At 32.1% G+C, this 14,369-nt stretch overlaps 1 protein-coding gene across 1 annotated transcript in view; it reads left to right on the top strand.

Moving 5' to 3' along the window:
* LOC133191280 (MAM and LDL-receptor class A domain-containing protein 1-like) overlaps positions 1–955 on the top strand; it is a 37,639-nt gene extending 36,684 nt beyond the window's left edge. Inside the window, exons 27-28 of the mRNA XM_061327033.1 lie at positions 434–518; positions 744–955. Coding sequence (XP_061183017.1) covers positions 434–518; positions 744–763 — 105 coding nt within the window. The 3' untranslated portion in view covers positions 764–955. The remainder of the gene's footprint in view (positions 1–433; positions 519–743) is intronic.
* Positions 956–14,369: the final 13,414 nt, after the last annotated feature.

The following is a 14,369-nucleotide window of genomic DNA, read 5'->3' as shown; positions in this document are numbered from 1 at the left end:
AGGGGTATGTTGTCTTTTATACGGACTTAGTGAGATATTGTCTTTTATACTGACTTAAGGGTATGTAATGTTATAGAACCGAGCAAAACTTTTTGGGCGCAAAAAATAAACAGTTTTTTTTAGAACTATAATGGCACGGTAGCTCTCCGGTCTGTCAGTACTTTTTTCAGAGAGTTAAAGTTCTACGGCTTAAAGATTTTATATCGCTACTCTTTTGTTGAATTCTTTTTTAAAAGTAAAATGTAGATGATATTATATGGTATATAATTTATTATGATACATGTGCAATATGTATTTGGAGCATATTCCATTCACAACTATGAACAAACGTCATGTTTTGGATTTAAATTCTAAAAGGAAATTGCGAAGTCTTCTTGACGTTTAATGTAAAATAGAATTTTTCAAGCATGTTGTTATTACATCTTTTTGCCAGGTAAGCTTTGAGGGCATTAAAGGAAGAGGCTTCCGGGGTGATATTGCTGTCGACTCCATCTCTCTGTTTGATTCTCCTTGCCCAGGTACGACCCCCACATTTAGTACACAAACTTCACAAAATTATAAATTAAACTCTCATAAGAAAATTGGCTTTTTATAAATCAAATTATTTTGATACCTATTTTGGAAATATTTTCAAGAATTAAAAGCATTTCTCATATTTATGTGAAGAAGGGTTAACCATTTTTTAAACTTCTTCCAACCCTTGTATCATTTTGTATTTAATTTTTGTGTTTTCTTCATTGTAGTTGGAACTTCAACAGCTTAAACTGGACATTAATTGTTCATTGTTCAGACAAATTCCTAGAGCTGCAACTTAATTCTTGTTACGTAGAGTGAAATACAGAACGTACTCAGCAAAACACTGCAAATAATTTTTACACAAAATCTCTCTGTTTATGTATTTAGTCTGAAGATAAATGAATGTTTAAATGTTTGATTTGTTCGATCAATGATCAAATGAGAGCTTTAATGATTAATAAAATGATAGTTTTCATAACGTTTTCGATTTAATATTTATAGGTTATGCATCATTGTTTTATTTAATTGTCAAGGAATAATAAGTGGAATAGTCCTGCGACAATTTTGATTCATAATGCTCGCAGGTACTTAAGAAAGTTCGATTATATTCATGTAGTATATCCGACCATCACACAATTCATTTATCACTTCTCTTCCTACTTTTTAGAGGTATCTTTAGAATTTTGCGTATAAAAGGCCTGTTCTTATGAAAAGGACAGTATGGTTTTGAAACTTTGCTTTTTCCTCCCAGGGGTCTCCAGGCCAGTGGCCTAAAAAAGTGTAGTCCAAAAATTAAGCTTGTTTTTGGAACTCTTACATTTTGAGATGTAGCATATGATCGGCTATGTCGTGTTCTGTCCCAGAGCTCGAAAATGATCAAATTTTTCACATTTCCATGAATAAACACGGAAGGTAACATTCCTTGAATGGATTACAAGGTTTTTTGTTTTAAGAACCAATTTCATTTTAATTGAAAAGCTGTTTACAGTATTTCAATTATTCAAACTCGAAAGTCCAATGGAACGATACAAATTTGGAGCAGAGCAAACACAGACCTCAAAATTTAGAGGTAGGATCAGGTGCCATGGAGGAGTGAGCATCCCTGCCGACCGGTCACACCCACCGTATGCTCCTTGTCAAGATCGGGAAAAAAACCGGAAAAATCCGTAGACAGTTCAGTGTATAAATAATGGTCTAACAATTAGTATGAAAAAAGTCTGTCAGCATTTGACTCAATGATAGGTTAATGTTCTGACAAGATTAATGTATCGACCATAAAACTTGCGAAATGATGACTTCAAACGAGACTGTTGATATCCTTGTTTCGTTAACTTGTTCTTCAATAGCTTACCTCGTTTTAGAAATTGTTCATACGTAGAGCATGCTCTTGCGTATCGAATCAACTGAGAGACACGAACCCCATGTGTAGGTGATAAGGGTATATTGCTACATAAGTAAGGGAAGTTGACGATTGAAAAGTTGAAGTCATTACGTTTACCATAAAGCTTTGTTTTTAGGTTACCATTAACATCTTTTTCTAGCAAATATCTAGATTTGAAACAGATGTGTCAGACTCAGTGGTATCTTTTATTTCAAGCTCACTGGGATAATCGAGCCGACATATGAATGGAAGTACTAGTTTTTATTGTTAATTGAAAATACTTCGTCGATTTATTGAAATGTAGGCCACAGCAAAAATCATCTAATGATTTACGTGTGCTAGAAATACAGTGATTATGATCTTGGATTTACAAGGTTTGTTTGTTTGTTTTGTTTTGTTTTGTTTTTTTTTTACATGTAGTCATTCCATTAGTATTCACTTGTGACATTGCACCTATAGTTGATTATAAAACTTCTAATGATAAAATGAGTTCCGAATGTATGTTTTAGAACTAAAGGTATTTCAGTTTTTTTCATAATTAGGATTTGACTGGTAGAGATCAATTTCAAAAGAAATAAGTATGAAATGTTTCATACAAAAGTCGATATAATGGCTTAGAAATCTGCTGCCTGAAAAAAAGCTTTTACCAGGGATATTTACAATACCCCCCCCCCCCCACTTCTGCCCAAGTAAATTACTGATGTACGTAGTATTTTTGCTACAATGTTATTTCCGCTATTTTTACCATGGCAGAATTAAATCTTAAGATAAACACTGTAATGAATTAACATAAATACTATAATTAATGATTTTTAATAAATACTCAATAAATAACGAATTCAAAACCAAGCAAGAAATTTTAATTTTAAAAACTTGAAAATACCCAGAGAGAGAAGGGAAGCGAGGAAGGGGGTGGTTGATACCTATACAGAAGACAAGCGCCTGAGAAATAATTCTTTACATGGAAAACAGTTCTCCCACAGATGATTTTTGATATAGAAAAAAAATTCCCAGCAATATGGGTTTTTTTGTATACATAACGAAGACAAACCCTAAAGATTCTCTTATATAGAAAAGAGATCCCCAAAAGATAAGAATGAAAACTGTCCCGAGAAACGACTCTACATAAATACGAGGGTCGTTCAATAAATAATGCAATAGGTCATCTAAAAGTAAGAAAAGTACGTAATACATATTCTAAACATTTTCAATCCCTCAAAGCATCCCCCGTTATCCTTTACATATGCCTTAGGTCTTTGTACCCATGACCAGAAAACTTCAGCATACCCATCTTTAGGGATACCCTAAAGACACTGAAGAAAATCACTTTCCATGACATATCTAATATTGTACAATCTTCCTTTGATTGTTTTCATGCGTTGTTTGGAATAAAAAAAAGATCTCAAAATGGCTGAGATCTAGCGAATATGGGGGATGGCAAAGCTCTATAAACTTTCTTTTCTTCAGAATTTCATTTATTTCTCTGTGCTTATTTGCAACAGCGTTGCCAGGTGCAAGAAAATTACACTGGGGGCAGTATTTGGACTTCCTTTGCAGGAAATCTGTTTACCTTTCCTCAGTGCAATTTGAACATAAACGTTACCATTGATGGTCCTTCCTTTGGGGGTATGTACATGTTTTACTGGACCTCTTGAAGAAAATGAAAACTAATAAAACATGCTTGGAGCCCTTGTTTGTTTCTAAAATGATAAGAAGGATAGTTTTTTCTTTGATTCCACATTTTATTATTGATTTTCCTTTTCGGCCATTAAAAAGTGCACCCATGTTTCGTCATTCATCATGCAAATTTAACAAATTTTATATTTTGTTAAAATATTTGTTTTTAAATAGATCGTTGGCACATTTAATGCGTTTTTTTCTCTTAGGTAATTTTATGAAAATAAGGCACCAATCTGATAAAAATATTATAATATTCATTTTCTTTGTTAGAATTCTATAAAATGTTATGACGATGAAATGCTGAGTGTTCTAGCAATGTATTTGAATGTAAATCTGACATTTTCAGGTATCATGTTGTACATAGCACAGTTAATTTTTCTTGCTCCTACAAATTGCAATCGACCAGTTACACTTATATATTTGAACTCTCCTTTTTTACTTTTGAATTTCTGAATCAATCTGAAAACTGTACAGCGTTAAAGACTATTCTTTCCACATATAAATATCATATCATTATTATGAGCTCTTTATGTAAAGAAGCACACTTTTCACATACGCTCTCATTTTCATCTTCTTGGCAGAGATCATTTTCAACATTTTTCAGCTCAGTATACTGACCATGTATACTTTAAAAGTGAATTTCTTTGCGAGGACAATAGGAAAAATCAAGGGGTTTTCTGTGATTAGGAGCTCTTTAACAAAACGTTTCAACTGTGAAAAAATAAATTTAAATAGATCTACATTTACTTTGACATACTGTTTGTTGCAGTTTTTATTGAAAGACCCTCGTAAAACAATTTTCAAGTTGTGATTCTCTTTGTAGAAAATTTTCAAGAGGGAATTTTACATAAAACATCTATACACTGGCAATGTAGTTTTGAAATGACTTGGGTTAAGGTGTTGTTCGCTAGGATACCATTTTAGGAGAAATAGAAATAATTATATAGTCATTGGAGTGTCTAAATAGGAATAATTATATAGTCATTACTATGTCTAAATAGGAATAATTATATAGTCATTGGAGTGTTTAAATAGGAATAATTATACAGTCATTGGTGTGTCTAAATAGGAATAATTATATAGTCATTGGTGTGTCTAAATAGGAATAATTATTTACTCATTCGTGTGTCTAAATAGGAATTATTATAAAGTCATTGGTGTGTTTAAATAGGAATAATTATACAGTCATTGGTGTGTCTAAATAGGAATAATTATATAGTCATTGGTGTGTCTAAATAGGAATAATTATTACATTTTCAAAAGTGAAATACTGTGATTTATTTATTGAATAAACCTGATATATTCTCTCACAGTGTGAAAGGATACCAAAGTGATATTCTCTCACAGTGTGAAAGGATATCAAAGAAAGTAAAAAATAATTTCTGGTCTGTCATAAGGTAGAGATAGTAAGTAAACCTTCTTGCCAGAGACTAAAACCGCCAAAATTTCTTCTCAAATATGTTGCTAAAATCCATGTTACAATGTTTTCAATCTCGCAATATTGCTAAGCTATGACGTCTCAACCTCTCAACTATGACGTCACAGCCTATGACACTGTGCTAAGAAAAGGCGGAGGCAAAGAGAAAATCAAAGAAAATGTAAGAAACAAAAAATGTAATGTTTTGTAGTTTGATTTGGAATTCATTTCACTTATGAAACCGTATTTTTTCTCGTGCTTCGCACTCGTGGGAAATATCAAAAAATCACATCCCACTCGTGAAATAAATTCCATATCCAACTACAAAATATTGAATATCCTCTATTTATATAGTCATTGGTGTGTCTAAATAGGAATAATTATATAGTCATTGGTGTGTCTAAATAGGAATAATTATACAGTCATTGGTGTGTCAAAATAGGAATAATTATATAGTCATTTGTGTGTCTAAAAAGGAATAATTATATATACATCGGTGTGTTTAAATAGGAATAATTATATAGTCATTGGAGTGTCTAAATAGGAATAATTATTATAGTCATTGGTCTGTCTAAATAGGAATAATTATATAGTCATCGGTGTGTCTAAATAGGAATAATTATAAAGTCATTGGTGTGTCTAAATAGGAATAATTATATAGCCATTGGTATGTCTGAATAATTAATTTAATTATTAAAAGTGCGGACACCAATACTTAACAGAAGGAATCCAAAAAATTACACAGAAACAAATGCTTTGGGTACCAACTATTTCGATCTCTTGATCTTTACCTTGGAGTTTGACTTGCATCTGAGAAACTTGAACCTTCGCCATGAGCTGCCATGTGGGGGCATCAGTGTTTCACAAACACATCTTGTTTTCTTTAGTGAAGCATTATTACACATATGCATAAAAACACCAAAAAAAATCATCTACTGAAGCGAAGAATTTATATATCGATAGTTCGCAAGTTCAGAAGTAATATTATATTACTCGTTGTAAGTTTTTGTTTCTGGATAAATTTAAAAAAAAAAAGCAAATTAAATCAGAAAATTGTTGTACCCCGCTTTCGGGGTTTTACTGGTCTGTCTTGTCGGCATGTCCATCATACTAAACTGAGAGAACAAGAGACAAAAAGTGAGTCAAACACAAAGGTCAATGTCAAAGGGTCAAAATTAGTGGTATGCAGGAAGAAGACCTTGTTATAAGAAATATACATGCAAAATATAAAATCCCTAGCACCAGCTGTTCAAAATTTATGGCCAATGTTAAAATTTTTCAAAAGTAGGTCAAACTCCAAGGTCAAAAAGTCAAAATTGTTGGTACCTAAAGGAAGGTCTTGTCCCAAGATACATACGTGAAATATGAAAGCCATAGCTCCAACCAATCAAATGTTATGGGCAAGGTTTAAGGTTTTTGCGGACAAACAGACAGACAGCTAGACAGACAGACGGACAGGGCAAACACTATATACGAGGGTCTTTCAATAAATAATGCAACAAACAGTATGTCAAAGTAAATGTAGATCTATTTAAATTTATTTTTTCACAGTTGAAACGTTCAATTAAAGGGCTCCTAATCACAGAAAACCCCTTGATTTTTCCTATTGTCCTCGCAAAGAAATTCACTTTTAAAGTATACATGGTCAGTATACTGAGCTGAAAACTGTTGAAAATGATCTCTGCCAAGAAGATGAAAATGAGAGCGTATGTGAAAAGTGTGCTTCTTTACATAAATAGCCGAAGAACTCATATTAAAGATGTGATTTTTATATGTGGAAAGAATAGTCTTTAACGCTGTACAGTTTTCAGATTGATTCAGAAATTCAAAAGTTAAAAAAAAGGAGAGTTCAAATATATAAGTATAACTGGTCGATTGCAATTTGTAGGGGCAAGAAAAATTAACTGTGCTATGTACAACATGATATCTGAAAATGTCAGATTTACATTCAAATACATTGCTAGAACACTCAGCATTTCATCGTCATAACATTTTATAGAATTCTAACAAAGAAAATGAATATTATAATATTTTTATCAGATTGGTGCCTTATTTTCATAAAATTACCTAAGAGAAAAAAACGCATTAAATGTGCCAACGATCTATTTAAAAACAAATATTTTAACAAAATATAAAATTTGTTAAATTTGCATGATGAATGACGAAACATGGGTGCACTTTTTAATGGCCGAAAAGGAAAATCAATAATAAAATGTGGAATCAAAGAAAAAACTATCCTTCTTATCATTTTAGAAACAAACAAGGGCTCCAAGCATGTTTTATTAGTTTTCATTTTCTTCAAGAGGTCCAGTAAAACATGTACATACCCCCAAAGGAAGGACCATCAATGGTAACGTTTATGTTCAAATTGCACTGAGGAAAGGTAAACAGATTTCCTGCAAAGGAAGTCCAAATACTGCCCCCAGTGTAATTTTCTTGCACCTGGCAACGCTGTTGCAAATAAGCACAGAGAAATAAATGAAATTCTGAAGAAAAGAAAGTTTATAGAGCTTTGCCATCCCCCATATTCGCTAGATCTCAGCCATTTTGAGATCTTTTTTTTATTCCAAACAACGCATGAAAACAATCAAAGGAAGATTGTACAATATTAGATATGTCATGGAAAGTGATTTTCTTCAGTGTCTTTAGGGTATCCCTAAAGATGGGTATGCTGAAGTTTTCTGGTCATGGGTACAAAGACCTAAGGCATATGTAAAGGATAACGGGGGATGCTTTGAGGGATTGAAAATGTTTAGAATATGTATTACGTACTTTTCTTACTTTTAGATGACCTATTGCATTATTTATTGAACGACCCTCGTACCCCCGAATCTTCGATTATGGGGGCATAAAAATCTATTTTGAATTGCTCATATGTACATAAAGGATATATTTTGTGAATTCTGAACACAAAATTACCCACATTACATTGTCTTATGTGCGCATACATTTAATGGTACATATACACACAGCTGCAATAATGTAGCCTTGTTTGATTTTACGATGTTTACCTATTTTCTGGGGCCTTCGATCGTTTCTTTCATACAAAAGTTGTGACCAAGGTCACCGTTTTTTGTGACAGGCAAACAGACGGACAGGCGAATCAGATTTAACATGATGGCCTCGAGTTTTTGCGAAAAAAAACCTGAAACTGATTTATTTGATAATTCGCCTATTTTTACATAAACGTATTCAATAGCGTTGACAGTAAAACTGCTAAAAATATTTACATATATACAAATATTCATGGAGAGTAATAATTAAAATAAAGCATCAAAGTCCCTAAAGAAAAAATATTTTAAGTTGTTTTTGAAATCATCAATAGATTTTGATTGTTTAATATACAAAGGCAGTTCGATCCACAATTTTGGTCCGATGGTACTAAAACTCCTGTCGCTGAAAGTTTTTCTTTGTAAAAATGGGATTATGTAACAGCTTTCGGAATTTCGGGAAGAGCGCAATTTTTGATTTGAAGTTTGTTTTGACAGAAGTTCAACTGAATATTCTGGTGCTTGGTTCACTGAACAATTATACATGAATGACAGGATTTTGAATGATATTCTAGTTTTGATCGGTAGCCAATGGAGATCAAATAGATCTTCTTTCGAACTGTCAAATTTCCTCCAATTTAAATCCAATTTGGCACATATTTTTGAATTCGTTGCATTTTATTAATTTCGTATTGTGCAGTACCGAATAAAATAACATTGCAATAGTCTAAATGTGAAATAACTAATGATAGAACCAAAATTTCCGTAGCTTCCTTCGTTAAATTTGCGAATGCTTTTGATCCTAAGATAATTTAACATATTGCTGTACGACATTTCCTATTTACATTTTCTTTGAAATTAAGATTTTCATCTAAAATTGCACCCAAGTATCGTATACATTTTACGGAGTTGCTTTCATTTTCATTAATGTTGATCACTTCTGTAGCATATTTTTCTAGTTGTTTTTTACTCCCAAATAGAATAAATTCTGGTTTTGATGCATTCTTTTTAAGTTTATTAGCGTTCATCCAGTTGTTAATAATCTTTGCGCAATCCTCAATCTCGCGAATAGCCTCAATTTCGCTGTGTTTCGACGTTGGATTAATAGAGGATATTCAATGTTTTGTAGATGAATATGGAATTTATTTCACGAGTGGGACAGGATTTTTTGATATTTTCACGAGTGCGAAGCACGAGTGAAAATATCAAAAAATCCTGTCTCACGAGTGAAATAAATTCCATTTTCATCTACAAAACATTGAATTTTCTGTTTATTACATTTTCTTTGATTTTCCCTTTGCCTCTGTCTTTTCTTAACACAGTGTCATAGCTAGGTTTGACGTCATAGTTGAGCAGTTGAGACGTCATAGCTTAGCAGTTGTGAGATTGAAAAACATTACATAGCATGGATTTCAGCAATATATTGGGGAAGAAATTTGCAGTTTTAGCTCTATCTTATGACAGGCCAGAAATTATTTTTTTACTTACTTTGATATCCTTTCACACTGTGAGAGAATATCATTTTGATATCCTTTCACACTGTGAGAGAATATCACTTTTATTCAATAAATAAATCACAGTACTTCACTGTTGAAAATGTAATAAAAGCATGTATTTGCGGTATGGTAATCTGCAGAGCCGAAAACTGATATGGACGGAGGAATGACATCAAATATAATTATAGTTCCTGCGTGCGTCAGATACAGCCAGGGTCCTAAGCAGCTACCTTGTGGAACGCTGCATTGCAGCTGACGCACAGATGATAAAATGGAATTTACACATACTTGGCAGCCACGAGGTGTATGAATCTACCCATTTTAATGCCAAGCCAGATTCCATATTGTTTTTGAAGTACTTTTATTAATATATCTTGGTCTACAGTAACCTATCGAACGCGGCGCTGAGATCGATTGCTATAAGAGCGGTTACGTCTTGCTTCTCCATAGAGTCAAGCAGGTCAATTACGAGTCTTAAAAGAGCAGACTCACAAGAATAGAAACGTCTGTATGCCGAAAGATTTTTGGGAAGCATTTTGTTTTCATATTGTTTTCATTAACGTGCATAAAGAGTCATAATGAGTCTATAAAGAGCGGATTTTTCGATAAGTTTTGAAAGAAATGAAGATTACTGATTACTCCAGCGAAAGTTGGAGATGAATGAATGAATGAATAAATAAATAAATAAATAAATAAATAAATAAATAAGTAAATAAGTAAATAAATAAATAAATAAATAAATAAATAAATAAATAAATAAATAAATAAAATAAATAAATAAATAAATGAATGAATGAATGAATGAATGAATGAATGAATGAATAAATAAATAAATAAATAAATAAATAAATAAATAAATGAATGAGTGAATGAATGAATGAATGAATGAATGAATGAATGAATAAATAAATAAATAAATAAATAAATAAATAAATAAATAAATAAATAAATAAATAAATAAATAAATAAATAAATAAATAAATAAAATAAATGAATGAATGAATGAATAAATAAATAAATAAATAAATAAAAATCGTGATAAGAACAGTTAAAATCACCCCCACCCCACCCTTCCTACAAAAATATAAGTGAAAAGCAGTTTTTTATTTTGAAAGAAAGAAACATAGAACTTGACTAAAACTTTAAATAAATAAACGTGAACTTGTGTAACATTTTCCATCATTTCCATGCCTGTGTCTCATTGTAAACCTTTTTTTTTATATACAATCTTATTGTGGGGTTAATTTAAGTCCTATTTCAATGATTTTTTTTCACTGAATCATGCAATATTGTTCAAATTTTCTTGTCTTAAAATGCTAAACAAGATGATACACTAATCTAATTCTTTGAGAATAAATATGAAATCGTCAAGACAGAAATTTGTAACCTCAAAGTACTATATATGATTTCTTAACAAATTAGAGTCATGAAATTTTTACTTTGCATTTGACATGTGATATCACCGAAATGCCTACAGATAAAATTATTTTGAAATTATGCGGAGAAACTGCGAAGAATTCTAGATTTAAAAAAATGCATTTTTCACTGACATATATAGTGTAAAAAAAATTATCATGCAGGCCCGTAGGAAGCAATTTCAGTTGGGGGGGGGGGGGGCACAGCCATACATTTTCAGTTGAGGGGGCACTATCAACTACAAAAATTTCTTGACAAGCAAAAGGAAAAAAAATGGTCATCAGACGTTTTTATTGAGGGGCACAAGCATATAGTATCTATGTTTTCTATGGTAATCTATATATCGGCAAAATTATGGGGGGGGGGCACCCCCCCGTGCCCCCCCCTCCGGTTCCTACGGCCATGATTATGACTCTCTTATGACCAGGTACTGTATTTATTCTTTTAAAAAAAAATATGTGAAAAAGCATTTACACGCACTTGTTCCACAAATATGTGATCCTATTCGATTTCCCGGAAATAATTATTTGCCAGTTTGAAGTTTATGATAACCGTATTTCCATTTCCGTTCTGTAAGATTAGCCCTAAATCTACTACATTTGATGGACCGTGTTCGTAGAGGAACAGTTATTGCAGTAAGTTATAAGATAATATTTATTTTGAACATCAGATACGTTTGATTACTTAACTTATATATGCAGACATAATGTGAGCAATTGAACATCCATCTAAACACAGTTGTACATGTATGTAAAACGAAAGTAGGAAAGTCCATTTGCCAATAATACGTAAATTTATTGGGAAAGTCATTCTCCAGCTGATTATTATAATAATTAAGTATCAATAGCAGTACCTATGGTTTTTTAGGTTTTACTGTATTACAGGTCAAAATAACATTATCCTAGTATACATTATTTAAGTATATCATGTATATTAGGCCAAAAAAATAATAGTCTTGTTTCCTGCTACCAGTACCAGCCTGAAAAAAAAAATAGGGTCGATAGGTAGGAAAATTTATTTTATATTTATTATTTTATTTTTTTCCGACAGCTTTTTTTGGATATGAACTAATACAAGATAAAATTAAACATGTCACAGGTCAATATTGTCTTTTAAAATTGAATTTCATGTCTTTTTATGCAAAACTCAAGTGGTATTTTATAAAAGTCAATATTTAAAACAAGAATTTCATGAAATGCTTGTTTTGTGTTAACACGGAAACCGATTATGGTGACAGAACAATGAAATTCCAGAAATTCCTGATTTTTTTTCTTCCAACACTTAAAAAAACTTTAGGGTCTGGTGCAAAAAAATAGGGTAGGTCGGGTAGCAGGAAACAAGACTATTATTTTTTTGGCCTTACATGCGTAATGTATAGCGTAACATGTTTAATATAGGGGGAAAGAGTCAAACTGGTGTCACCATTTTACTAAGGGAACGGCTCTGCATAGAATCACTATAAACTGTTAATGGACTTAAGTCAAAATTTAAATTTTGTATATTTTGATTTTCATTTAAATTATATGTCTGGGGCTTTGGTAAATCTTCCTCAGGCATGTCAGGAGCCAGCAAGTAATCAGTTGCCTTATCCTACAGAGGATCTTTTTACAAAATATCTTATGACCGAGATAAAATTTTCCTATTCTAGAAAAAGTATTTAAGCTATAGAAGGTCACAAAAAATTTATTTTTCTAATACATTAGAATATGTTGTGAATAATCCTTTATGGAAAAAAATCACATTTTTATTGAACAAAGAAATTACAGAATTGTCAAATTTTAATCTTGGTCAACAGGTCAATGGTCACAAGATTTTTTGTGAAAAGGGCTACAGATTTTTAAGATATAATTTTGTACCAAAAAAACTTCTTGGCCAAGATCATCACCATGATCACTATTCAAAAATACAAAATGCATGATGCACACTTGTCTAACTGTGCTATCCCTTGCCCATGGAAAATCTGCAACCAATGTTGGATTTACCCCCCCCCCCCCCCCATCACATGACACCATCACTTGGAGATGGTTGAGACATGTATTTTTCTCTTAGACATGTCTCTCAAAGTGACAAAATTATAACAGGCTATGACTGCAAACAGCCCTGTGAAAACAAATCAAGCTAATAGGGGTCGTTTTGATATGTTTTTAGACAAAGTAATTATTGCAGAGAACAGTTCACACCTTAGAGTGCAATGTTTTGTGTACAGTAACCAAGTACATGTACTGTAAGTCATGCTTCTACTGTTGCAAAAGTGAGACTTGAAGAAAAGTGGCAGATACATTATCATTCTTACAGATTTGGTCCATTAATTCTAATAAAACATGAAACAAGTAGACAACATGAAAGTACAATTCTGTCTATCAGTTTTGGGTTTCAGGAATTGATGTTGTATTATTGTAACCAAAATTAGAAGTGGGGAAAGATAATATTTAGAGAATGCTGCCTGAATCGGAAAAGTTAGCATATACAGGGCTCGACATAAACTTTTTTTCCTACTTGTCCATTCGGACAAGTGACCAAGACATTTACTTGTCCGAACTTCAACTTCACTTGTCCGAAAATTTTTCAATAAAGATCTAATACTGTCAACTTGAAAACTTAAATAAAGTCCATTACACATGACATGTGCTTGATTGATTCGTGATGTCATTGATATTTACAACAAACACATAAAACGAAATTTTATCTAGGCTTTCTGTCCTGACAACAACATAAATGTCCACAAGTGAACCAAACTTCGTTAAGTTCGTAAGTTCCATGCCTTTTCAGTAGTATCCAATTAGTGAACTTCGATCCCGAATCAATGTGAACTCAATTAGTAGTGATCCCTATCGGGATCGAAGTCCGGTTTTTATGTACAGCTTCCGTCTTGAAACTACCGATTATCTTTCACAGTCGTTCTTATTATTATATAGAGACTCCTTTACATTAAAATACACTTGTCCAATCGGACAAGTGCCCAGCAATATTCACTTGTCCGTAATTTTTTTTCACTGGTACCGGGCAAGCGGACAAGCGTTAATGTCGAGCCCTGATATATGCATGTATTGAGATTTCTAATTTTCTCTGAATAATACTACCTCAATATCAATAAATATTCAGATGCAATGCAATGTTTACAAAATAGGGAGAAATCCTGCATCTTCGTTAAGAAATTCCTCCATTTGAATGTAATTGCTTTCATTTTTTCTTTTTAATTCGTGCTACAAGTCTACAATGTATGATTTGTTAATGAATTGTTAAAATTGTGATTTGAGAGGTTATCCAAATTACTGATGCCTCTTTTTAGGAAGATATAAAATGAATTAAATTTTTCATGACTTTTGGGTGGGTAGGAAAATATTCCTATTCAAACATATACAAAAAATAAAAAAGTTCTGCATTCCTGTATTATTTTATTTTTTATTTTTTCAGAAAATGGTGGCTTTGTTATGGACTAACTTTCTCCAGATCATCCTGTAACAAAACTGAAA

Source organism: Saccostrea echinata, unplaced genomic scaffold (assembly GCF_033153115.1).
Source record: "Saccostrea echinata isolate AGI-Se365-2 ecotype Australia unplaced genomic scaffold, CSIRO_AGI_Sech_v1 ptg000023l, whole genome shotgun sequence".
Lineage (NCBI taxonomy): Eukaryota > Metazoa > Mollusca > Bivalvia > Ostreida > Ostreidae > Saccostrea > Saccostrea echinata.
Note: the sequence above shows the minus strand (reverse complement) of the source record. Positions and strands in the feature narration are given on the sequence as shown.